The 24,653-nt window shown below is 41.4% G+C and overlaps 4 protein-coding genes across 7 annotated transcripts; 1 reads left to right on the forward strand and 3 right to left on the reverse strand.

The window, feature by feature from the left end:
* Positions 1–357: 357 nt before the first annotated feature.
* Positions 358–3,715, forward strand: LOC102708245 (RNA-binding protein Y14A). The gene is made up of 4 exons (XM_040524191.1): positions 358–711; positions 1,950–2,086; positions 2,603–2,748; positions 3,343–3,715. Exons 1-4 carry the CDS (start codon positions 444–446, stop codon positions 3,389–3,391), a joined length of 600 nt encoding a protein of 199 aa, XP_040380125.1. The 5' UTR covers positions 358–443; the 3' UTR covers positions 3,392–3,715.
* Positions 3,716–4,372: 657 nt separating this feature from the next.
* Positions 4,373–14,500, reverse strand: LOC102708524. Of its 4 annotated transcripts, none has more exons than XM_015837356.2 (8): positions 14,392–14,500; positions 11,695–11,765; positions 8,657–8,760; positions 8,272–8,344; positions 6,584–6,840; positions 5,786–5,902; positions 5,500–5,548; positions 4,373–4,873 (listed from the first exon to the last, which is right to left on the reverse strand). In XM_015837356.2, the coding sequence occupies exons 3-8, from the start codon at positions 8,744–8,746 to the stop codon at positions 4,611–4,613; spliced, it is 849 nt and encodes a 282-aa protein (XP_015692842.1). In that variant the 5' UTR covers positions 8,747–8,760; positions 11,695–11,765; positions 14,392–14,500; the 3' UTR covers positions 4,373–4,610. The 4 variants fall into 4 exon arrangements, with proteins under 4 accessions (XP_015692842.1, XP_015692841.1, XP_015692843.1 ...); XM_015837355.2 differs by lacking the exon at positions 14,392–14,500 and adding an exon at positions 13,467–13,482; XM_015837357.2 differs by lacking the exon at positions 11,695–11,765.
* A 744-nt stretch (positions 14,501–15,244) lies between these two features.
* On the reverse strand, positions 15,245–16,427 carry LOC102708802 (glucose and ribitol dehydrogenase homolog). Its single transcript, XM_006654914.3, has 2 exons — positions 16,173–16,427; positions 15,245–16,070 (listed from the first exon to the last, which is right to left on the reverse strand). Exons 1-2 carry the CDS (start codon positions 16,287–16,289, stop codon positions 15,297–15,299), a joined length of 891 nt encoding a protein of 296 aa, XP_006654977.3. The 5' UTR covers positions 16,290–16,427; the 3' UTR covers positions 15,245–15,296.
* Positions 16,428–18,522: 2,095 nt separating this feature from the next.
* On the reverse strand, positions 18,523–23,235 carry LOC102709082 (anaphase-promoting complex subunit 8-like). Its single transcript, XM_040524195.1, is given in 5 exon segments — positions 18,523–19,719; positions 20,051–21,292; positions 22,687–23,059; positions 23,148–23,169; positions 23,172–23,235. Coding segments are annotated over 5 exon segments (1,791 nt in total). The 3' UTR covers positions 18,523–19,629.
* Positions 23,236–24,653: the final 1,418 nt, after the last annotated feature.

A 24,653-nucleotide genomic window follows, 5' to 3' on the forward strand; every position in this document is an offset into this window, starting at 1 on the left:
TAACAATCCAGAGAGAGGCTGTGTTCGGCTAGAGGTAAGATATCCGGTGAAAAAAACGTAGTAATAAATTAATACATGATTAATTAATTATTAGTTATAAAAATAACAAAATAGATTAATATGATTTTTAAAACATCTTTCATATAAAAAAACTTTCGTAAAACACACGCCGTTTAGCCGTTTACATAAAAAAACGAGAGAATTTGAGTCAGTAAGAAGGTGGCCAGGGTCCGAACCAAAATAAAAATAGAAATTTTAAAAAAGCTACTGTAGTATAAAAACTAGAGACAGACCGGATCACTGAAACTTGGATCCGTTCGCTATAAATGAGATGTGAAGGGGTGTTTTTGACAAAATCCGGCCCTGCATCGTGCAAACCTCACCTCCTCGACGCAAACCCCAACCCTAGCTCCCTCCCTCCCTCCCTCCCCTGCACTGCGGCGATGGCGGCGGTGACCAACGCCGACGTGGAGGCGGTCGACTTCGACCCCGACGACGACGACCTCATGGACGAGGACGCCTCCGACCCCACGCCGGCGCCCGCCCCGCCGCGCCTCCGCTCCACCATCGCCGGGGGCGACGACGGCGGGGGCGCCCGGAGGACCAAGGGCCGCGGCTTCCGCGACGAACCCAGCTCCCGCTTGGCAGGCGCCGGACGCTCCGCCGACTTCGACTCCCTCGGCTCCGACGGCGGCCCCGGCCCCGTCCGATGTACGCCTCTTTCTTCCTGCCCCCGTCCCGTCTCTAGCTTTCTCTCTCTCTTTTTTCTTTCTGTTTCTGTTTCTGTTTATGTTTGCTGAAGAGGAATGGTTTCGCGATGGTGATGGATTGGTTGGGCATCGTTGTGTGATCTTGCATAGGATCCTATCTCGATCTATTGCGTTTTGATGTTAGATGAATCGGCCTAGATGCCAATCTGTGCTAAAGGTGCTGTCTTGGTATGCAAATTCGAACGCCAAGTTGCAATTTGTTAATCAAATCTGCCTCTTTGTGACTAGCGAGGGTTTGGATGTGATTTCTTTGATATATTTTCGTTGCTGTGGTCTGCTCTTTTGAGTTATATGGCTGGTTGATCCTATTCCTCCTCCAAATCCTTGCTGATTTAAGTAGATCCCTTTTCATGCGCTCCATCTCATTAAAAGGATGAGAGTTCTGATCAATGTTGAGTTAAAATTTTGAAGCTTTTGGATGTGTTGTACTTGTTAAGTGGTTAGGATCTCAGATAGTAGGCTGTAGGATTTGTTCCCACTTGTAACCTACAACATCAACATCGTGCCATCTAGTAGCTTCTGGCATCTCCAATAACTGCCGGCTCTAGGTTAATTTATCAGCTTGTACCTGCAACATTTAGTAGTTTCTAGCATCTGCGTGGAGAGGTTTATTTGTTGTTGTTGTTGTTCTCTTCCGAGCAATTTGGGGTTAAGGAGCTGATTCAAAAGATTAGACTTAGCCAAGAGAGATATGGATGTGGAATTCTACACTCCTGTAAGTCGGGTGTTGGTATGGTAGAAGTTCTTGTATGACACCTGGACCTTCTTTTGGTTATTTGTGTTGCTTGCGTTCAGTTGATGTCTCTATTTGTTTTAAAGTTTTCAAACAATCTCAGTTTCGCTAACAGTTTCCTATCTCTCCAGTTAGTTACCAAAGCTTGAATTTCCCTAATCATGCAACATTTTGAACCTACTATTTCCATCTTTAGCAGAGGTTCAATTTCTGGTTGAATCGTCATGTTTGCATATGGCATAGTCATGTTCTATTGGAAATAAAACAAATAACCAGCTCATATTAAAGCTTTATTTCTGTAATGCATTGTACAATGAAAGCTGTGTGCGCAAAAATGTAATGGTTGAAGGTCAGGTTGTGTTTGCTTATATTATTTGTTTCCTCGTGGAAGATAAGATAATTGGCGTCAGTATCTGATTCCATGCGTATTTGGTCTTGTGTTACAGCCATTGAAGGGTGGATTGTGCTAGTCACTGGAGTTCATGAAGAAGCTCAGGAAGATGACCTTCACAATATTTTTCGGGACTTTGGACAGGTCAAAAACTTGCATTTGAATTTGGATCGCCGAACTGGATTCGTCAAGGTATGTCTTTCTACTATGTAATGTTGTAATGTGTGTAGGCCCTTTTGCAACCCCTTGTAACATTGTTTATACTTTATAGTTCTAGGTTTATAGGATTTTCTCTTATATAAGATTCCTGAAAGTATTCCATAACAAGGAATAACAAAATCCACAGAAACTGGCCCTGTAATTTGGAGCTCATTTTTTATCTAATATTTCAGATTACGATACTTAGTTTAAAAGAACATACTGTTTTGCATCTCTTCTAACTACGCCCCCCATCTTTTCTCTTATGCTTATGCATAGATGGCAAAATTTGAATTTTAGAACTTAATTTGGAGTCGATTTTTTTATTTTTTCATTATAGTTTATTTTCCAGCCTTTGCTTTTAGATCGCTAGGAACATGTATATTAAAGTTCTCCCACAAATTATTTTTAATCGTTAATAAGCTGTTTCGCTTACGCTTAATTTCAGCGAAACAATGAGGCTTGGGTTTTTTATCTCCTTGATTCTGTCTTCACCTTTTTCTTTTCCAGGGATATGCCTTGATTGAGTATGAAGCTTTCGAGGAAGCTCAAGCTGCAATAAAAGCATTGGATGGAACAGAGCTTCTAACACAAATTATAAGTGTTGATTGGGCATTTAGTAATGGCCCAGTCAAGCGTAGAAATGTTCGGAAGAGGTATGTTTATGTGAACTTACATGCCCCTTCTATTTGGTTATGGCATAACAATCATACTATCAGAGGGCTAGGTTTTATTCACATAATCTTTTGCTGACAGGGGCAATGGCACATGTTGTAAGATATTTTTTTTTGCACCATCTAATCATCCTACTACTTAGCGTGGGGTAGAGGATAGTGTGTGTGTGTGTGGGGGGGGGGGGGGGCTTGGTTGGATTGTTTAGTCCTTTTTATTTGCAACTAAAAGTAGTATGTGCCATAATTATCCCTTGTTTATAAAATTTGACTCAGATTTTGTTTGACTCTCAAATATGTGCTAGGATGTATTTGATCTTACTGGAAAAAAAATATTGTCTATTAATTGTTGAGCTAATGCCAATGTGATAATATGAAATTTATCGATGTCTTTTAGTTTCAATTTTTCTAGTTATGCATATTTCGACTTTCATTGCATGTATTTTGCTCAGACATTTCTTCTGTTAATTAATCATCAAGACCGCTCTGACTAAATGTATTTTAGGGCTACATATTGTAGGCGCTAAATTTCCTCTCATGAATGAATACTAATTCTACTTGGTATTCTGTTCTCGTCAGATCACCAAGAGCTCATCGCTCTAGAAGCCCACCAAGGAGAAGATACTGAGTGCTTCCCACCATACCATGGAATGATGGTGCTTAGAGTTCAAGAATTGCTTGTAGGATCCCAGTTGTTTGCTTGGCCTCCTACATAGTTTGGTTATCAATGCTCTTGTGCGACTGGTAGTTCTGTGCCATTTTAACTCTTTTCAGTACCATGAGTGGAGCAGTGTTTACTGTGTTAAGTTTGGCATTGCCAGCCAATGTTAACAGCTGAAGTGTTGGATCTTTGACATGAGATGGTTTGTTGCTTGGGATGTTTACATCGTATTGTACCTCCTCTATGCTTTGCGTTCCTTGTTTTTCTTTATGAAAACGTGACCATTATGAACTTGAGTTTGTGCAGCATTGTGCTCAAATCCAGGTAGTTCTACTTGTGGTGATGTTGCAACTGTGCTTACATTTCTTTTCCCTGCCACTGTTTGATTTTGCCAGTGAAAAGCTCCCTCTTGACGCTGCAAAGTTGCACATTTTGACATTTTAGAAGTGCCGTTGCGTGTCAATAATATAAGCACTTTTGGACTAATAACATCTAACATTGTTCTATGATCAATAGTTTTTATGATTTGTGTTGCAACATGTCTGAAGATCATTAATCAGACAGTGAACTGTCCCGTAAAACGCAAACAACGTCGCAACCTGCCAATGAAGCGAACTTCACAGGGCCATGAAAACAAACACTGCCCAAATCAACGGCATAAGCACATCACTCGTCAGTACTAAGAGATTTTTTTTATTTTTTAAACCTTTTTAAGAAATAATTTTATTACTAAACCTTTGGATAAAATATTTTCACCGTATGAACATTTTAAAACAGCTTGCCACACCATGCCATGTCCGAACAGACGGCGTGGCAGCGTTGTCTTTGCCACGCCACCAGCACTGGTGTGGCTAAAAAGTTCAGTTTTCAAAATATTTTTTCTAAAGGTTTAGTAATAAAATTATTTTTAAAAAAAGATTTAAAAAGATAAAAAAATTTCGTACTAAGAAGAGATTTGACCACCATCATCAGCAGTATATTTCTGGTGTGGCCAATTCAGGTTGTTGACGAGATCTGGCAGTGCAAGTGTACAGCTCCACAACAAAGCGCTTCAGACATGCCTATTTCCTCAGTAGTCTAAGGATGTATGTGGGCTGACCTGCTAAGTGCTAACCTACTACTAAAAGGCCTACAAGGTCACAGCTGCTTTTGCACCATTACTACTATAATGACCCAATGATTTAGATTAGATACTGGGTCTCAGAATCCCCGAGGTTGTGGCAATGGTAGCTGGCTGACTGTTTAGCCTACAAGTGGCAGTTGCATCTGATGAAATTTCCAGGCTCGAGGAACCTGGAGATTCTTGTGATTTATCTGATCTTTTCAAGAATTTCCTCGAGGATTCTGGAGCTTCTTGTGATGTATTTGATGATCTTTTCAAGGATTTCCGTGCTTCCTCTTCATCGTCGTCAGATGTCGCCTCTTCATCTGAACTGCTCTTATCTGTGTCTGCAATCCATAATTTGAGGCAGCAAACAAAGATTCAGACATCATAGTGGAGAACATATATTCTAGAATCGTATCTAATGAGTTCTATTATTCAGAAATCTACGCAAAGCTTGAGAATAAAACATATTTAAGTGAATCAAATTAACCGAATGTCTCAGCTTTGTTCAGAAAAAAGAAACCAATAGAACTAAGAGATTCATTATTAACAGTTTTTAGCAAATAGCATAGTTATTGTTTATTTTTTCAAATGAAATAACAGGATACACCTCTTAAAGAGAAAACAAGAGTAAAAAAAGATTTGCCTCAAACGGTTTCAGCACCAAGATCAAATGCCTAAGAGGAACAACATATCTTTCTATAGAATATGAAAGTATTTTGTTTGAAAAAGTTATCATGAAGTTTCCTTCAAATTCCAAATGATAAACAAGCTAACCAATCAACCAATCATCATGCATTCCTTGTTGTCATGTGGTAATATTTTCCCACTTCCCTTTTTGTTCTTGGCTTACAAGAAATGGACGAGGATTGCAAACCACCAAGGCAATATTAAGATCTTAGAATATCACAGTTTTCAACTGGAACACAGCCATATCATATCTACAAGGACCACAAAAGATCAGGCGTACCAGATCTATGATGAATCAGACGAGCAGCATACCAGCAGCGTCCATTTGCCTGACGCCATAGAATGAATATATCGTTAGATGTATATATGATAATATAAATTTAGCTGAAACTGTTTTAAGCTATAAGAACTGCTCCAGCTCAGATATAGACTCACCAAAAGGCCAAAACTGAACAAGAATCACTTCGGATCAGTATATACATACTTTGGTCCTAAACTACAAAAAAATTACATAGAAATTAACAAAAGGTATTAGGAGTCCTGCCATTAGGGCATTAGGTAGATACCTGTGAAAGAGGTACAGTCCAACCTTCTACCAGGCACCAATTAAGAGCAGGCCTGATGTCCTTACAGTAAGCAGGATAACAACGACCTTCACCTAAGGGAGGTTTCAACAGCTGTACCTGCAAGTAAATGGCCAAGCAGAGAGATCAATATATTGTCTCATGTATGTTCCTCCAACTGTATCTTTACCCACTGAAGTTTTTCTTTTTCTGTTCTTATAGGGAAAATATCTCAACATTGTGTGTCCCACTCAATATATGTTGCTCAGACTTTTTTAATAAAAAAGCACGACCATGTATCATTATGTTGTGCTTTCCTACATTTTGCAATTCTTGGTGGGTGAGTCCAAGAAATACTAATATATATCCAGAGTCTGGATCGAAAAGGCTGGACAGTCCAAAAGCACGTATAAGGAATTGTAACACATCTCTTCGACATTTAAGATGCAAATCAACAATTGATTGCAAACTTCGGAGTTAAAAAACTGACTGTGAATTAGATTTTATTACTTTCATTTTCTAGTGTAGAGACTAATTAGTTTGATTAGCACATGGTAAAATTATATTCCCTTCGTTCCATATTATAAGACTTTCTGAGTATGCCTTGATTTATCGATGTATCAATGTATATGTTTTGTATATGTGTCTAGATTCATTAGCACACATATGAATCTAAGTAAGGCCAGAAAGTCTTATAATATGGAACAGAGGGAATATTTATCACGTGTGAACAATAACTGAACTCATATCTTATAAGGGCAGCAGCAAATTTATCGGCTTGCTAAACTATTAGATGTTTACCTTAACCATATCTTCGTTGAGTAACTTAGTAATTTTCCCAGTCCAGTAAGAACCTTCAGACAACCATTCAATCAGATCACCTACTTTCGGGGTATCACAGAAGGATACTATCATATTACTCTTTGGAAATTGCTCAGGAACTTGATCCCCCTGATACAACTCAGGAAAGGAAGGACGAAGCATGCATTCTATATCCGCATTTGAGTTCCTTTCGACATAAGCTGGGTTCTTTTCAAAGACTCTAGTCCATGTTTTCTCTGCAAAGGGCATGGGGAGTAATGGCATGACATGAGGTGTATATAAAACTAATTTTCCTAGTCATGATGAGTTCCCTTCTTGCAATAGTTGCTTGTGCTTTATCAGCATATAAGGATAAAATGGATCACATAAAAATTATACAGGCTGCAAGAATTTGCCTATATCTTCACAAGGTTACAAATGCCTACAGGTAATGCCCCCTCTATAAAACAAGATAAGCATCTGTGGAAGACACGTTCATACAAGCCCTTGCAACTCTCATTATACAGCAGCTATATAAAAGAAGAAAATGCAAATATATCAAGCCATTCCAATACTGATTTCTGTAACACAGTAGCACCTATTAGTTCACATAAATAAGTAAATAACTTATTTACCCCTCAACCCATGATAATACTGTTTTATGCAACATATAGAGAGGAACGATTAGTTGGTCACCACCAAATGTAAAACAAAAGAAGTGTTACAAGATAGTGGAGATCATAGACCAACCAAACTGTAAACCTCTGTCAGTAGATATAACAAAAATGTATTCCCCAATAGAGAAGATGTTGGGATTCATATTTAGATTAGCTCTGTTCAACTTTCCTATTTACTAGAATATAATGATTTGCAAGTTTCCTTCAATAGCTTCATAAATTATGATCTGTACAACAGATTCTTTCAAGGCAAGGCACACATAGGAAAGATTTTGGTTTTAAAGCTATGAATGACCCATCCAATTAAACGTATTACATGCGCTAGATCTCATCCATGGCCCATTGACTGTTACAGAATGCATGATTTGTAAAAATACCTCATGATTCTTATTTGTGTTTCATGATATATTGCTCTCTTGGAGGCACCACATTAAAAAATGTTAACTATCAGGAGCATATTTTGGGATGGACCACAAACTAGAAACTACAGAGAACTACACCATACCTACAAATTCTTTTTTAAGTTATGGTAATCCCCACCTATATATGTAAATCTGGATAACTACCAGAACATTTTCAAACAAAAAGGGAGCATAACGTCAAATTTACCAGCTGGCTCCAGGGCCACAGTGATACTTGGTAATTGGTAGCAGAGAAAATTGGAAAGAAGAGGGCTACTAACAGTTTGAGGCACAAATGATGCCAACAATACGGTAAGAACATATCCTCAAATCTAAGATAGTCCAAGAATGACTTATCATTTATCAAAATGCTTTAGTGCAAGTTGTTTGCTTAGAGATTTTTCTTCAAATCTTTTGGGTAAGATCAATCAAACAAAAAGAAAGTTATCCATATGACAAGTGCCTTTGTCTGAATAAGCATTACTGTGATGGTTTGTAACAATTGCAGGCATGAGTATAGAGGATTGTCCATTGTATAAAGGCATTTTGCATAAAAAAAGAAAAAAAATAAATCCACAATAAAGGATAGCTCAGATAACAATTTTCTTACCTTCATCTCGATAATCAATATACTCCAGGAAATACTCAAGGTTCCCCGTTTCTGTTACACGCGTATCTATAATCTGAAAATAAATAAGGTGACATGTTTTATATCAGCACTATGCTCCATTATGCAACATGGACCAAAAAAAAGTGCTCCATTTTTGGATTCTATCAAACTTGTCTAGTACATAAATTTGTCCAAAGTGTGCAGCCATATAATCAGCCATATAGTAACATGGGCTAGCTGGCTTGGGTTCCAAGCCTTACTCCTACCTATTTTATTGATATTAGGTCTTTCCCTAGTATCCGCATCTTTATGCAGGTGTTATTATATGCTGAAATGTGCAATGAACTCCAGAGATAAATAATAAGAAAGAAATTAGCCGCCTCACCTTACAGCGAAACCATGCACCTTTGTAACCATCGATGAATGACTTTGACTCTGCAAAATCACCCTTTTTGAATGGAAGAATCAGATCCATGTCCAATCACCAATCTACAAGCAAGAATTGAGGTTAGATGTTAGCAACAACGCGAAATGATTAAACATGACAGAAGAATAAGCACATCATCAGCAGAACAAGGAAAAAGGTCGCTTCTTTCTGTTTACTTTTTAGCACAGCTCCTGTTAACAGTTAACCTTCTAGCAGCACAAGATGGTGAGTACAAAGAAAAATGTTAGCAGGTGACTTCATGGCGATGAAACCACAAGATTCTTTGATTCGATTGCCCCCACAAGCTCTGCAAATCCACATTCCTCAAGCATGCATTCAAGAAGACATCCTCGATAACACAACCACAAATAGAACCACGATAAGCACATCACCTATATTAAAAAAATCGCATTTCTTTTTCTTGTGGGCTTATGATTTCCGATATTTTGAAAGCACAATCAGTTTTAATCACCAGAGCAATCGCCTTTTATTCCCCCCCCACCCCCCCCCCCCCCCCCCCCCCCCCAAAAAAAAAATGGGTTCTTGATTTTACAAGACGCACGAGATTGGAGAAGCCGGAAGCGCGGGCAGGGCCGTACCTGGAGCGCGTCAGGAGGCGCTCAGCTCCGCCATGGGAACCGGGCAGCCGCGCACTCCGGCGATAGGCGCCGGCGACCACGCGGTGTGGTTCGCCCTTCGCCGCCACCTCTGTAACTGTATTGCTGCGTGGGAGGAGCGAGCTCCAGACTCCAGAGTGTTCTTCCTTTTCTACTACTACTTTAGTCTTAAATAATGGGACACTCATATTTTTAGAAAAAATTTAATAGCTATTCCTATATTCTTGGACTAATATATATATATATATATATGTATGTATATGTATATGTCTAATGAAATATATAAGATATTACTAGATTTTTCAAAGTGATTTCGTATGGCATTTATTTATTAGTCACCAATAATATAGTATATAAAAATAAATTAATGGTCAAAGTGTTGAAGACTGCATAAATAGCATGCATGTCAGGTAATTTTGGACTAAAGGAATAGTAATTAATTAATCATGGTCAAAGAAGCAAAGAAGCTCTAGATTGGACCCAATTATTCTTATTGCAATCATCACAATGCTTGATATAGGAAAATTATCTTAAAATAAATTATGTATGTTAAAAAGAAAGAGGATATTTACTATAATTGAAAAGGTACCGGAAGATTTCTTATTTTTTAGTGTAAAAAAATTAGTGCAAAATTTTAACACAGTAGGAAGTACCATAAAAATTATAGAAAAACGTAACTTCCCAATTACCCATTTTAACAATGTACGCCTCCTCAATCTCACCTTCTTTAATTTCCTCTCCACCCTTTCGGCACTCCCTCTTGGTGAATAAATCTAATGGTGGCTCAGCTCAAAAAATATTAGGGATGGCTATAAATATATTTATTAATTTTAATATTAATAGAAGGCCACGAGAAATGATATGATTATAGTGGCACTCATAGGACATGACATGCTACCTATGACTCCCACACTCTCTCAATAGGTTTAAGTAATGTTTTGTCTCCTATAAACTCCACTTAACTGATCTAGGGAACTTCTTTTTCTGGAGGTTAGCATGAACCAACATAGAGATCTAATGCGATAAATAAAGTGAGGAGAAGTAGGGTCCAGCAATTTCCCCGCCAGGGCTAGGGATTTGCCGGAGAACCACCCCTACATGGCCGGGGGCAGAAAAATTTTCCCCCGTAGGAGCCCCTAATAGTGTGATTGGTTTGAGGATGTCATGGGATGGGTCAGGCCTATTCCTACTTTTTTTGGGAATCGAATGGTTACACTTCTATGTTTGGTTTGAGAGATGAGATGAACTATATTTTTTGTTTGGTAGAAGAATGAAGGAGGAATAGGATCCATCCATTAGTCCACGTTTTTCCATCTCACTAGGTGGCAGCTCCGGCACGGGCACAACTCCAACCACCATCGTTGTCGTCATCATCCTCCTCTCCGAGCGCGACAGAGGGCACTGGCATCTAGTATCGAGGAGAGCAGGCGCGATGAAGGGAGCCAACGACGGGTAGCAGGAGGCGCGATGAAGGGCGCCGACGCCGGGAGGAGTAGGACAGTGGATGCACTGACGCTGGAGGAGGTGTGTCAATGGAGTTGACACCATTGTTTCCTCCGCGTGGGTTTCGTTTGATCCGACCGATTTTGGCGGACGAACTGGACCAAGATCTGGGAGGAATATTTCTCTTTTAGGTCCAACCTATCCTACCTATGCTCAAACCAAACACCCTTAAGAATGGGTTGGCGCTATCCATCCTAACCCTAGAACCAAACACACACTAAGTGCATTAGCGCACTAACATTTTTGTATTTATGTGCCACTGTCATCGGCCTTAGAATCAAATCATATATACTCGGTTCTGGCATTGCAACCTCTAGGGTAGTAGCAGTACATGGCGCATGACTCACAAGTCACAGAGGACAAGTAATGTTAGTAGCATGCATCGGTGGCCGACTGATAAGGTCGGTAGTGGTGAAGGTTTATCAGGCAATACATGGTGAGCAAAGTAGGCAAAGTGACACGACACCTCTCCAAAGAATCTATCATGGCACTAGGTGCTGAGCACAATGCATGTGTACTAGAAACACCCATTGTGATGGACACATGAGCCGTAGCTTGCAAAGGGCTATCACGTTAGATAAAAGCGTGTGGATGGTATGCGAGCATGTGACGATCAGATGATGGAGGAGTTAATATAGGATGTGGGGAGACGGTGTATAGGGGAGGGTCAAGGGAAATCACGATTGGTTTGATAAGTGGGAATACCAACGACAAACAAATGAAAGGTCCATATATGAATGCACATAGGATACACAAACGAGACTCGGATGCAAACGCATCTAACACACTGGACAATGGACAAAATAGGTAGGTCATGATCAGAAACCAGGTCGTATTTTTATAATAGTAGATAAAATATTGGAGATATGTTTGTACCTTAACCTTGGTGTATCAATTTCCAATGTAACAATTGACAAACCTCTTGCACATGAGTTGATAAAAGGAACCTAGCAAAAGTGAATGTAAAGAAGTTAAAAAAAAACTTAAATGTAACACAATAGAATAAATAGAAGGGTTTGAGACAAAATAAAAGAAATATCAAGACAAAAATCATTACAAATAATGTGAAAAGCAAAATCGGTCTCCTTTGTTGAGGATTAGCTGACCGGAGAAAGAGATGTTAGTTTCTCTGTCATGTGTATGTGTGATGGTGATTGACATGTGCAACCTCAATTGTACTTTAAAAAATCTTGCAAGATTAATGAAAACTCTACCCCACAAAAGAAAATGACAACTACTATCCGCAAAAATAAGAAAATTAAAAGACAAGTCAACTCTTTTCTATACTCAATTGATAAAATAGACATTTAAGATAATGTTTGATCAAACTTTTAATATTTTGACATCATTTTTATATCATAATACATTTTTAAGATTTACAATATTTATGATAAGATGGCACTTCTCGAGGCAAATCCATGAATACTATATCTTCTATATATAAACTAAAAATTTGAACAATTACTGATGATAAAGTTTTAAAAGTTTGACTAAATCTTTATGTAAATATCAAATATTTATAACCGGAGAGATTATGTTAAAGAGAAACAAAAAAAATATCCAACACAATACAAATAGAAAAGATATTTCAAACTTTTGGGAGAAAAAATATATACATCTATCAAATGATCAATAGAAAAGGAGATGATACATTTAAATTTTCTAAAAGAATAGTAGAAAAGAATAGTTGAACATTGGGATAAAAAGACACACATATCAAAGTGTCAACATGAGATAGAGTTAAAATAATAGATATGGCAATAAATGTCGACATATCAATATAATTTTGAATGCCTATGGAAAAATAAATTAATTGAATAAAAATGAAGATACATTAAATAAATAGAAAATGATCAACATAAGGGAGAGAGAGTTAAAATAAAAATGGTAATATATGACTTAGCTATATAGATTAACACTCCACTAAAATAAATTAATTGAGTCAAAATGAAGAGATTAGAGAAATAGAAAACAAAATAATTCACAAAATCCTAAAAGCAATTTATACTGAAATGAATGAAAACAAGCAAAAAGATCAAAGCTTTCTTATGTGACTTAGGAATTGAATAGGCATAGCAAAGATGACTAAAACTTCTCTATATGTATCTTTAGGGGTGGTAATGGGCCCAACCTTTTCATCTATATAATTTTAGAGGTTGAGTGCAAAATAGACTGAAATTGAAATTGTATAGAGCCTTGAGCTAAAAAAGTAAGAATTAAATATAGTTATGGAAAAAGCCAAGGACCTTACCCCATTACCACTCGTAACTATCTTACACCGTAAACAACCAGAAAACCATGTATATATATATATATATATATATATATATATATATATATATGGTTGTATATACACCAAATCTTTGATACATTCATTGTGTGAAAAACAAAGATGCCCAAAAAGTTTTCTTCATACAATAGCAAGTATGCCTGGTTATGTAACGATAAATCATTATGTAAATTCAAAATTTTTGAAAACAGAAATGCTAGATAATGGTATACCGTTCAAATCAGAAGCAACATGATGCAGCTACTAGTACTAGATGGCTTACTCCGACACATATGAGATGATACAGAACATTCACACGGAGCAAGCGACGACGATGGCGGCGACCACAACGACGTGGACGACGACAACGATGGCTCACCTTCTCCTTGACGCCATCCTCCTTGGAGAGCACATGCTGCCTTCGGTGTGTCTCCGCGGGTCAGCGTCATCCCTAATCTGCCGCTTCCACTTGAACTGTGATGTGATGACGTGATGGCACACGGAGGACGAGGATGTCCTGCCTCACCGTAGGGGAGAGGGGAAGTAGAGGCTACAGGGGAGATGAGGAGGGGTGTGAAGAGCTGCTGCTTGTAGTTGAGAGGAGAGGGGAGGGGAGGAAGACGTCTTTAGTTTGGTTGCTTGGTTGACATGGTACATATGAGTACCATGTTACATGGAAGCTATCATGTTGTATGGTTGCATGCACTGCTCTCTCCTTCCCCAACTACAAGCAACCGCTCTTCATGCGCACGGACAGAAGGCATCAGTGGTGACGGTGACGTTAGTGAGGAAGCACAACGGCTGCGGGCGGCGACAACGACAGCAACGAGGAAGCACGACGGTAGGATTTGCGACGGCGAGGAAGCACGACGGAGGAAATCACGACATAGTGAGGAAGCACGAAAGAAGGGAATCAGCACCACGGCAGTAGGGAGTCGGTGTCATGAGCACGGCAGCGACGAGAAACATGGGGGCAAGATGGTCGGCACGGAGGAAGAATGCGCCATGTTTGTTTTATTTGGTTTGCTGTTGATATCGAGGGTGATGATCCTGTTCTTTAATGGGAAACCGTAGGGTAGCAACCCCTTTTGAAAAAGCTGAATTAGATCCAAACAATCAATAAAACTGAAAACAATATAAGAAAACAAAGACAAATTGATCTAAACAACCGATAAAATTGAAAACACTCTCTCCATCTACGTAGCCAACAAGGAACAAGATCAGAAAATCATCCGAAAAAGCAACAGCAAAAAGAAGAATCAGCAAAACCACACCAAAGAAAATCACCAACTCGGGGCCCTCACCTTTGCTACTCGTCGTCGAAGAAGAAGAGGAGGAGGAGGAGAAGAATGAATCGGCGAGAGATCGATCTGAGAGCTTCAAAGACCGGCGGCTTCTAGGGTTTGCGTCCGAAAACGCCGAGAGACGCGGCTCGTCTGCCGTTTGATCTGCGTTTACATCCATATTTATTTATTTATTTATATATATAAGCGCCCGTGACTAGCTCCTGCCTGATCATCCATTGGCCCATACTAATGCCACTGCAAGCCTGCCCCAAAATTGGCAAGAAAATTGGGCCCAGCACTGTACGGCCCAAAATTTACACGAATTTGGTAACAATTTGATGAGTTTACATTCATGGAAAATGAATTTTCCCAAATTAACTTCTTGCTTGGTAGGAGCAAATCTGTTTTTTTGATGTGGTGAGTTCAGTTACCTTTTATTACTGGCATGCATATCTGCTCGTATTTGAAGACGTGATGGAATTTTCTTGGGACAGCTATAATTTGATTACCCTTTCTTTTGAAAAATTTTCTTTTGAAATTTTTTCCCCAAATTAACTTCTTGTTTGGTAGGATCAAATCTGTTTTCTTGATGTGATGAGTTTAATTACCTTTTATTGCTGACAGGCAATTCTGCTCGTGTTTGGAGACGCACTGAAATTATCTTGACAGCTAATTTGATTACTTCTGAAAAATTTGAGGTATTATAGCAACATAGATTTTGCAAAATTAGGATGTAATGCAAGATCATAGCTAGCGAAAAGATGGATGCTTATTATTCATCGTCGTCTTCCTTAGGTACAAGCTGGTACGTACTGACACGTGGCGGAGGCACAGAGCAACACACGTAGGCGAAAGCTAGCTATACACTGACACGTCGCCGGCGGCCGGCTCTCGACGGCGGCGTGAGGGGAAGGGTTTCCACACTAGCCATTGACGACGGCGCCGCCGTTGACGTGGAGCATCTGGCCGGACATGTAGGAGGAGTCCTGCTCGCTGGCGAGGAAGACGTAGCTGGGCGCCACCTCCGACGGCTGGCCGGCGCGCTGCATGGGCACCTGGGAGCCGAACTGCTTCACCTTCTCCGGCGGGAAGGACGCCGGGATGAGCGGCGTCCAGATGGGCCCCGGCGCGACGCCGTTGACGCGGATGCCCTTGTCCACCAGCTGCAGCGCCAGCGCCCTCGTGAACGCGACGATGGCGCCCTTGGTCGCCGTGTAGTCCAGCAGCGTCTTGTTCCCCTTGTACGCGTTGATGGACGACGTGTTGATGATGCTGCCTCCGCCGCCGGCGGGCATCCGCTTGACGGCGTGCTTGGACATGAAGAAGTAGGAGAAGATGTTGGTGCGGAAGACGCGCTCCAGATCGTCCTCGGTGATGTCGGTGATGCACGGCCGCTCGTACTGCTCGGCGGCGTTGTTGACGAGGATGTCGACGCGGCCGCCGTACGCGCCGGCGACCTCCTCCACCACCTTGCGGCAGTTCTCCTCGTAGCCGAGGTCCGCTGGGATGGCCATGGGCTCCCTGGCGCCGCCGGTGCGCACCCTGATGTCGCGCAGCGCGCGCAGCGTCTCCTCGGCGTCCTTCTCCTCCTGCCCCTTCACGTACGTGAAGGCCACCGTCGCGCCCTCCAGCGCGAAGCACAGGCACACCGCGCGCCCGATCCCGGAGTCGCCGCCGGTCACGATCGCCACCTTGTCCTGCACGCACGAACGGGAATCACTTCATCCTGTGCTTCGCCGGCCGGCAGCGCGCCGCCGACATGGACGGACGGGAAACGAGAAGCACGTGCACGTACAAACCTGCAGCTTCTTGGCTGGCTTGTAGTTCTGGATGATGGCCTCGGGGCGGGGATCCATGGCGTGCTCCTTCCCCGGCTGCGACTCCTGCTGCTGCGGCGGGAACTGCTGCGACGCCATCCCTCTGATGCTGCTGCTGCCGCTCCGGCGAGCCGCCGCCGCCCTGTCGCGAACAAACGGGGAGTACAACAACAAACAAGAAGAACGATAAGCGTGCAGGGAGCGACGGAGCAGCAGCACCGGCGCCGGAGACGACGACGACGAAGCTGTCGCGAGGCGTCGGAGAAGACTCGACGGCCTTGGTCGGGTGGAGAGAGCGCGCATGCGGCGTGGGTGCGCGTACGTGGCACGGTGAGCTCGCCGTGCTCGAGGCGGATATAAAGGAGAAGGAGAGCTCGCCGGCGGCCGCCGCGTGGCGCGGGACGTGGCGGGTGGCGTCGCCGACGACGCCGCCACGCGTCGCCGCTTACCAGCGGGTAGGCCTAGCTGCCTCAAAGCTTCCATGGAACTCACTACAAGATACTACTCCTACGTACGAAATGATTATGAGAACGACTATAAGACGGACGGGATGGATAAAATAAAGAGTCCAAATCGATCCAAAACCACCTTAGAACCAAACGTCGTTTACCCACCTTCGCCGACGTCGTGGTGTGCGCCGCCACACCGCGCTCTTATAGTAGCGTGTCGTACGCCTCTCTCATGTACCAGAGCTGGTATCAGATGATACCACTGGTATGGTACCAGTTGGTATCATCTGGTATCATAACGTCGCGCGATAAGAAAAAATAAAAAAGATACAGGCATCACATTGTACTAGATAGTAACAAGTGATACCATATGGTGCTAAGTGGTATCATATGATGTCAGCATGTATCAACCTGTATCAATAAGTATCGATAGGTATCGCTTTATTTTTATATGGAAACTTGAATGATACCGATTAGTATCAACATATACCTAGATGATACCAAAAGATGTTAGAAGGTATCAATATGTATCAATCCACTGTTATAAGGGGTATCATATGATATCAGTTCACATAAGCGTTAATTGGTGACTTCGTGATATCAGAAGCTTCACATTCACGTACGTCTGTCTATTTATATCGTATATATCGTAAGATGACTGACGAGAGTGCTTTTTTTTTCTACACAAGCATATGCACGCATGCATCAAGGATGCATACTCGCCCAAAATGCGTAGATTAGCTAGAATGGTCGCCGGCGCAGCAAAGCGAGGAGAAGGTGCGGAGGAGGCGCACGGCGTGGCAGCGTGGAGGCATGCGACGCGGAGGAGATGCGATCATTAACCATCTCGTTCGTACGGCATACCGTGCGCAAGTTTTTCCGAATGATTATTATAGTACGTAAGTACGGATTAATTGTGATTAATCGGTAAGTGAAGTTTAACGAGCGCGATTACCTCTTATTAAGTTGGCTCACTACAGAGATTGGGCCGCTATGTGCCGCAGCGTCGTCTTCCTGAGAACCGGGCCCAGTATCGGCCTTGCATCTAAGATACAACCTCTGTTTCATAAAGTAAACGTAAGATTTTTACTTTTTTTTAAGTTGCAACGTTTAATCATCAATCTTATTTAAAAATTTAGTACAAATATACTACTTCTGTTTTATAATATAATATATTTATTTTTTTGATTGCAACATTTGATCATTCGTTTTATTCAAAAATTTATTACAAATAAAAAAAATAACAAGTCGTGCTTAAAATTCTTTTGATAATAAAGTAAGTCAGAAGCAAAATAAATGATATTTTCATAATTTTTTAAATAAGACAAATGGTCAAACATTGCATAAAAAATCAAACATCTTAAATCATAAAACAGAGAAGTAAAAAATAATAAGTCGTGCTTAAAATTCTTTGGATAATAAAGTAAGTCACAAGCAAAATAAATAATATTTTTATAATTTTTAAATAAGATAAATAATCAAACATTGCATAAAAAGAGTCAAACATCTTACTTTACGAAACAGAGGGAGTAAAAGTTAATGAACATGATTGGACTTAAGTAATGAAAAAAAAGGAGACCCAAACATGATGCTGTTTTGTACATTGAACCATCTCAATGTTCCTCTCTGTTTTGTATTCCTTCTTTCTATATTCTTTTTATATTATAAGACTTTCTAATCTTGTTTAGATTTATATATGTACTAATAAATTTAGATATATACAAAACATATATATTGAATCTAGACAAACTCAAAAAAAAATTATAATATAAAACGAAAAGAATAATACAATGCCGAACTGCGAGCTGATATTGCCTCGGGCAGCCTCAAACTCCACGGGCTGTCATTCCAATGTTAAGTTTCAGTGTCAATTCCCTGGCAAAAACAAAAACCATACTGTAAGAAGTAAAGCAAAGTTTTAGCGTGTATAATTTCCAGCTTCAGCCTGAAAAAATCTGATGGCAGGGATCATTAATTTCTAACAAAACTGGAGTATTATTACACCAAAAAAATGATGATGTACGATTAAAAGGGCAAAGAGTTTTGAGGCCAAATAACGCACTCATGCAGCAGGTAACAAATGCTTTTAATCTAGTAAGCAGTAACACACAAGACTAGCATACTTAAAAAGAATGAAACGTATAAATTTAAGGACTACCAAAGTTTCCAGATCCAAGTATCCAACAGATAAATGTAGTGGTGCAATTGCAACGAACTTTCTCTAATTCCGCGTTTCCAATGGCGTTACATCAAGTGGGGCAACCAATTGTGATCCTTGCTACAGCCCACAGGCATATGACATGTGCCGGACAGAATAACATTGACAAAACTGGAACTACTGAAAAAGAAAACATCGATGATTTTCATGTCAAGCAAGAATACAACAGCTAAATCCAGACAAGGCAAGTCTTTCAAGAAGTACATATATGCAACCGATTCCATGAGAGGCAACACAGACCAAAGCAAATCTAGTGAAGAAAAGCCATAGAAACATAGAAACTAGCAGAAAGTAAGCAGCAACGCCGATACTTGAGCTACTGATCTTTATCTCTCCGATGGTGCTCATTTCTGCCCCCAAGCCGGCGCCTAGTGTTACTAATTACCAAGCTTCAGCAACTGGAAGCGATCATTATGCACACAAGGTCAACATCTCCAGCAATATGGAGCTTTGTGGCAAGGATACAAACGATAATGATCACTTCTTGAAAATTGGAATTGGTTGCTCTACTGGTACGGAGAAACGCAAAGTACCAGTTTCATCAGGTGGGTGGCCTTGATAGATACCTTTTCCTTGCCTGGTGCAGGTTCAGTGATAACCAACTCCCTTTGTTCAAGAGGACTCTCTATTGTACCAGCTCTCTTGAAACCAATGTGTATCTTTCCTCGAGGCATGCAAAATGGAGCTAAGAATATGCAAGCAGCAGTTTTCTCTTGTGCATTTCACTTACCGCCTTAGTTTTCCAACTGAATAACTTATCTGTGAGTCAAATTTACATTGCAAAATGGTCGATATCCATCAATGGAAGTACTGACTGTGCTCTTTTTAGCCCTTGCAAAATACTTTTTGCAGTTTCCCTTTCCTGTAAATATAGAACATACAAGTGGTAGTGAATCAGAATCATCAGAAAGAAGAGATCAAATAAATATTGATTATTTACAAATGAAAGCACGATGTTCCAGTTCCGACTCTTAGACCCCAGAGTCGAGCCAACAGGCACCGCTTAACAAAACAAATCAAAGTGAATGCTTATTGAATAAGTTGAAGTATTTTGAACTAAACATTAGTACACAAACACAAGTGTTTATTAACACATTAGCCAATGGTAGCATTATAGATTTCACCATTTTGCTCAATTCCATCTTTTGCTATTTTCAATAAGTAAAAGGTACTTTGTGTAAAATTGAACTTACTGGACCGGTGTAATCCAAGAGCCTTGTGCAATAGTGCTCTGCCTCCTCAAACCTGCCTATGCTCTTGCAATGCTTAGCAAGGAAAAGCAGAGCTTCAACAAAATTCTGGCCCTGCCTTTCCTCAACCTCCATTCTCTCTAAATCCTTCTTGTAGTAAAATGCAGCCTCCTCTGATTGTCCAAGCATACCATGTAACTTCGCTAGCTGGTGAAGTGCTATTCCTTCAGTGTCATTATTATTTGAAGACCTCTCATAGCACTTGATGGCTTCTTCAACCATCTGGAGTTGATCGCTTTCATAGCACTGAGCCATAGCATTCCAGAGCTGGGCATCATTAGGTTGTAGGTGTGATGACTTACGGAAGTAATAAAGTGCGTAAAACGGCATTCCCATCATCTCATAGATCTGACCAAGACCATACCAAGCACGGTAATCTCTGGGATTTATATCAACAGCTCTCCTGTACACATCAATCGCAGCAGGTGTATTTTTCAGCTCAACAAACTCATGTCCCATAAGAGTCCAAGCTGAAAGATACTTTCGATTAAGCTTCAGTGCCCTTTGAAAGTACAAAACTGATTTTTCATGCTGCCCCTTCAAACTGTAGTAATTTGCAATTATGCAGCATGATTCTGGGTGGTATTTATCTGTCAAAAATACTCTATGAGCAAGGAAACTTAAAGCAGTCGAGCTTTCTTTTGCATACAATAAATTTGAGTAAACGTCCATAGAATCCACACGGAAAGGATCAGTCCTAAGGAGTTCTTCAAAAATCATGTCAGCTTCATCTAGGTCTCTCATACTATACCGCACGGTTGCTATTTGAGCCTGAATGTAGTCACTACAACGGAAGACCCCCATTAAGCGCTCATATCTTCCCCAAAGCTTCTTTAATTCGAGATGCGCACTAGCAAGGAAGAAATCTTTCATCCAGTGATTTTTGAGATTTAAGTTGTTCAAAATGTCACTACTAGTGCAGAGAGACTGTAACTCTAACCAAGCACTCCAGTTCCAAGGGTAGCTGTTGACAGATTCCACCAGAACTGTTCTTGCTAGAGCTTCACTTCCTTTATCACGTAGAACAATGCCAAATAAGCACAAACTGAATGAATCAATAGCACCAGTTCTCCGATGTGTTGAAAGCTCTCTCTCCAATGCAATTAGTTCCTGATTAACAGCATTGCTTTTGCCCAGAGATCCCTCAAGCTCAATTGTTTCTTCATCTTTCCGTCTCTCTCCAGCCTAAATTGTAGAGAAAATAACTATGATCATGGAACATGTCAAATTTCAAAATACTAACTAAATTACGAAGCAATCGGGAGACAGTTTCTAGTATTTGGAAGATTAGATAAACTGTAGAGGAAAAGATAACTCATCTAACAGTCAGGGTTATCCTTCCATGGATTGTACATCAGAGTAAGAGGGTAGTAAGGTACTGCAAACCATTTTTTCATAATTTCAAATGTCATGCATAGCTGTAACCCAAGTATAGATAACCAAATATTAGCTAAGGGCCATTCTAATATTTATATCCCCATCTATAATGTGTGGGGAACATGTTAGCCACATTTATATGATCCAATAAGTTTAGGGCCTAGTGTATAGGGACACACATTGATGCAAGATTGACATAACAACTGTACATATTGACAGTGCAGCTTGCCAACTTAAATAAACTCCAGCTAATAAAAGGACCTGCTAAAATGGAAATCAGCATGACTATTTCCATTAGTGGCACGCTACATTTTCACTTTTTCAGCAATCAAAAGCAACATGGTCACAAGCACAAATTATATATTGAATTACTGTGGCGCATCGTGTACTCCTATTAAATAGCAAAGAGGAAAAGATAAATCATTTATGGATCTGGATCTCAGCCCTCCTTGTTACATCAGCCTATAAGTTAACACCTTATACTTAGTCCGTACATCTCAATATTAGAATTATAACGCTTCCAACAGAATCACAGTATTACTAAAATACATTCCTGCATGCAATAAATTCGTCCAATGTTAACATTGCAGCAAACCAGCAACTTCCACTTACTATAAAAGTAATCAAGCATCCCTGTAATGCACAGAAAGGACACCGAATGACTAGGAACAAAGCAAATAAGCAACAGTTATGTACAATAAAGGGTTTAGCATTTTTTCAAAGGGGTGATTGTTTGGCTTTTTCAAGGAAAAAGTTAAACGACATATTTGCAAATCAAGACTGAAAAATAAATTACGATAAAAAACCTCCAAAATCTACTTCAATTTAAGACTGAAAATTCAAATTTTGGCTTATAATCATAAGCAGAAGTGAAATGATAGGGGCACAAATGTCCAGATATTTACCAAATTAAGGTTTAAACTACCCATAAATCAGTACATTATTATACCAAGATAGGGGTGGGGGGCAATTAAGACTTAAATCCTAGCATCTCACCATGACAAGGGGCTTCTTTTCTTCAGTAAAATCCCACTAAATCTACTGTTACTCCGTTCACGGGCCAATATAGCGAATCAGATGTTTCTGCAGGTTGAAAAATATGAATTCACTCTATAGGCGAATTGCAGCCGTAAATATTTGCAGCGAGACATTTCCTCGAGCACCACTCGCTATAGCAAAGATGTGCAAACTGGAGCACTCACCATGTAGAGGGCGTAGCAGCGAAGGAACACGGCCTTGCGGGCGGTCTGGCCGCGCAGGACGTGCGCGGCGCGGCGGTACTCGCGGCAGTCGAAGTAGGCCTTGGCAAGCAGGTACTTGTCAGCCCCCACATCGAACGCGTCGTCATCGGCAGGCATGGGCGTGCTGACGTACGAGACGCCGGCGAGCGGCGTGCCGGCCTCGCCCCCCGGCTGGAGGAGGCGACGGCGGAAGCTGGAGCCGCCGCTGCGGTGGAGGTGCAGCAGGCGGCCGCTGGCGCCGGACGCGGCGGGGCCCGCCGAGGAAGGGGTGTCCATGACCACCGACTGGGCCGGCCCCGCGTCCGGGTCGATGCCGACGAGCAGCTCGGCCGCCCTGCATGCAGGGAGGAGGAGGGAGGATGAAGCGAGGGGAGACAAGGGCCGGCCCCCAGGTGGGGTGGGGGCGTGGGGCGTATTCGTACCATTTGGCGGCGGAGTAGAGGCGCGGTCGGCGAGGTGGCGGGCGGCGGCTCGGAGCTCGAGGCGGTATGCTTCCTTGGTGGAGGCCATTGGTTCGGTCCTTGTGGAGCAGATCGACGGCGCCGGAGGAGAAATCCGGCTATGCGAACGAGTGATGGATCAACGACGGGATTCCCAGAGATGGTGCGCGTGCGGCGGCACGGGTGGGGTGCTCACCGGAGGCCGGCCGACGCGGCGAAGTAGCGAGGAGACGCCACGGCGCGGGCTCCGAGGCAGCGGATGGGCCTTGGGCCGAGCAGCCCGCCTGTCTGTTTCCACAGGTAAAAGGTTTGTTCTTTATCCCTCTCCTATACATATACACAAGTATTATACTCGTGCTATAACGCACGTAATTTAGTCACATGAACCAACAATTCAAATTTATTTACCTATCAAGTATTTATTAATCTAATTATTATTTAAGTAAACTCATGTAAAATAAGATGGTAGTGTTTATTATAAGAGCATCTTCAACCTATGTCTAAAATTGATTAATAAAACTAACATCTAGAAATTGAGTTTGAAAATATATCTCCAACAGATTTTTAAAAGCATTCATAATATTTGCACACAACTATAATTAAATCACTTGTGTTCTAAATTTAAGACAAGAATACTACTTGATCCAAATACGAGTTATTTATTTTTAGATAATTATTTTATGTCTAATACTTTCGTATATGAACCCAATACAAACTTCCGTAAAGAAAAATATTAGCTCTTTTTTTTTTTGGAAATGCTATAACTTTGTACTGTATAATTTAAGCATGAAGCTGACATCGGTCAAGGCCTCCGTGCAGCGGCGTCGGCGGCGCCGGAGCAGGCGAGCGAGCAGCCACCCTGCTGCCGTAGACGTACGGCGCCGCCGCCTCCGCCTCCGCCTCCGCCTCCGCCCTCCATCAAAGACGCTGCCGTGGGGGGATCTTCCCGGAACACCCACCCTCCCTTCCTCCACTTTCCCCACCGCCGGCGCTCCCCAGCACTCGCCGGCGTGCGCCGTCAAAGTCCGCCGTCGCCGCTGACGACGACCACAACGCCAGGAATACGGACACCTTGCCTGTGAGTGCCCTCTCCTCCGCTCCCTGCTTAAATTAAACCCTCTTCCTCTTGCCCTAACTCCACCTTAAGGCTTAAGCCCTCGCTGGATTTTTTTCCCCCAACACCTGAAGCCTCTCCTGCGTTCTGATTTATTACTCGTGATTTCAATCTGATTAGGTATGCTCTCCCCTGCTAATTAAATTCCATTCGAGTGAATTTCTTTATCACAACGGTAGCAAAGATCGAGCTTCATCTTCACATTTCGCTTATAACGTGTTGATTTGTTACTAATAATATTATTGGTATGAGTCATTGGCTAAGGGTTTATACTGCAGACTTCTTACAACATAATATAACGTTCAAAAGTCATATGCTTCAGGCATCTAAGATAATTTGATTAGCCACAGACTCCTGTCCTGTGCTCTTATGAA

The sequence above is a fragment of the Oryza brachyantha genome, chromosome 5, assembly GCF_000231095.2.
Source record: "Oryza brachyantha chromosome 5, ObraRS2, whole genome shotgun sequence".
NCBI classification, from domain to species: Eukaryota; Viridiplantae; Streptophyta; class Magnoliopsida; order Poales; family Poaceae; genus Oryza; species Oryza brachyantha.

What these genes read in the sequence shown, in the direction of transcription:
- LOC102708524 (XM_015837357.2), bottom strand. Translation starts at nt 8,746, where the DNA reads ATGGATCTGATTCTTCCATTCAAAAAGGGTGATTTTGCAGAGTCAAAG. An exon ending in GTGCATGGTTTCGCTGTAAG is followed by an intron (nt 8,345 to 8,656) that starts GTGAGGCGGCTA and finishes ATTTATTTTCAG; the next exon opens with ATTATAGATACGCGTGTAAC. An exon ending in TCAACGAAGATATGGTTAAG is followed by an intron (nt 5,903 to 6,583) that starts GTAAACATCTAA and finishes ATTTACTTGCAG; the next exon opens with GTACAGCTGTTGAAACCTCC.
- LOC102708245 (XM_040524191.1), top strand. Translation starts at nt 444, where the DNA reads ATGGCGGCGGTGACCAACGCCGACGTGGAGGCGGTCGACTTCGACCCC. An exon ending in CGGCCCCGGCCCCGTCCGAT is followed by an intron (nt 712 to 1,949) that starts GTACGCCTCTTT and finishes CTTGTGTTACAG; the next exon opens with CCATTGAAGGGTGGATTGTG. An exon ending in GCCGAACTGGATTCGTCAAG is followed by an intron (nt 2,087 to 2,602) that starts GTATGTCTTTCT and finishes TTTCTTTTCCAG; the next exon opens with GGATATGCCTTGATTGAGTA.
- LOC102708802 (XM_006654914.3), bottom strand. Translation starts at nt 16,289, where the DNA reads ATGGCGTCGCAGCAGTTCCCGCCGCAGCAGCAGGAGTCGCAGCCGGGG. An exon ending in AGCCAGCCAAGAAGCTGCAG is followed by an intron (nt 16,071 to 16,172) that starts GTTTGTACGTGC and finishes TCGTGCGTGCAG; the next exon opens with GACAAGGTGGCGATCGTGAC.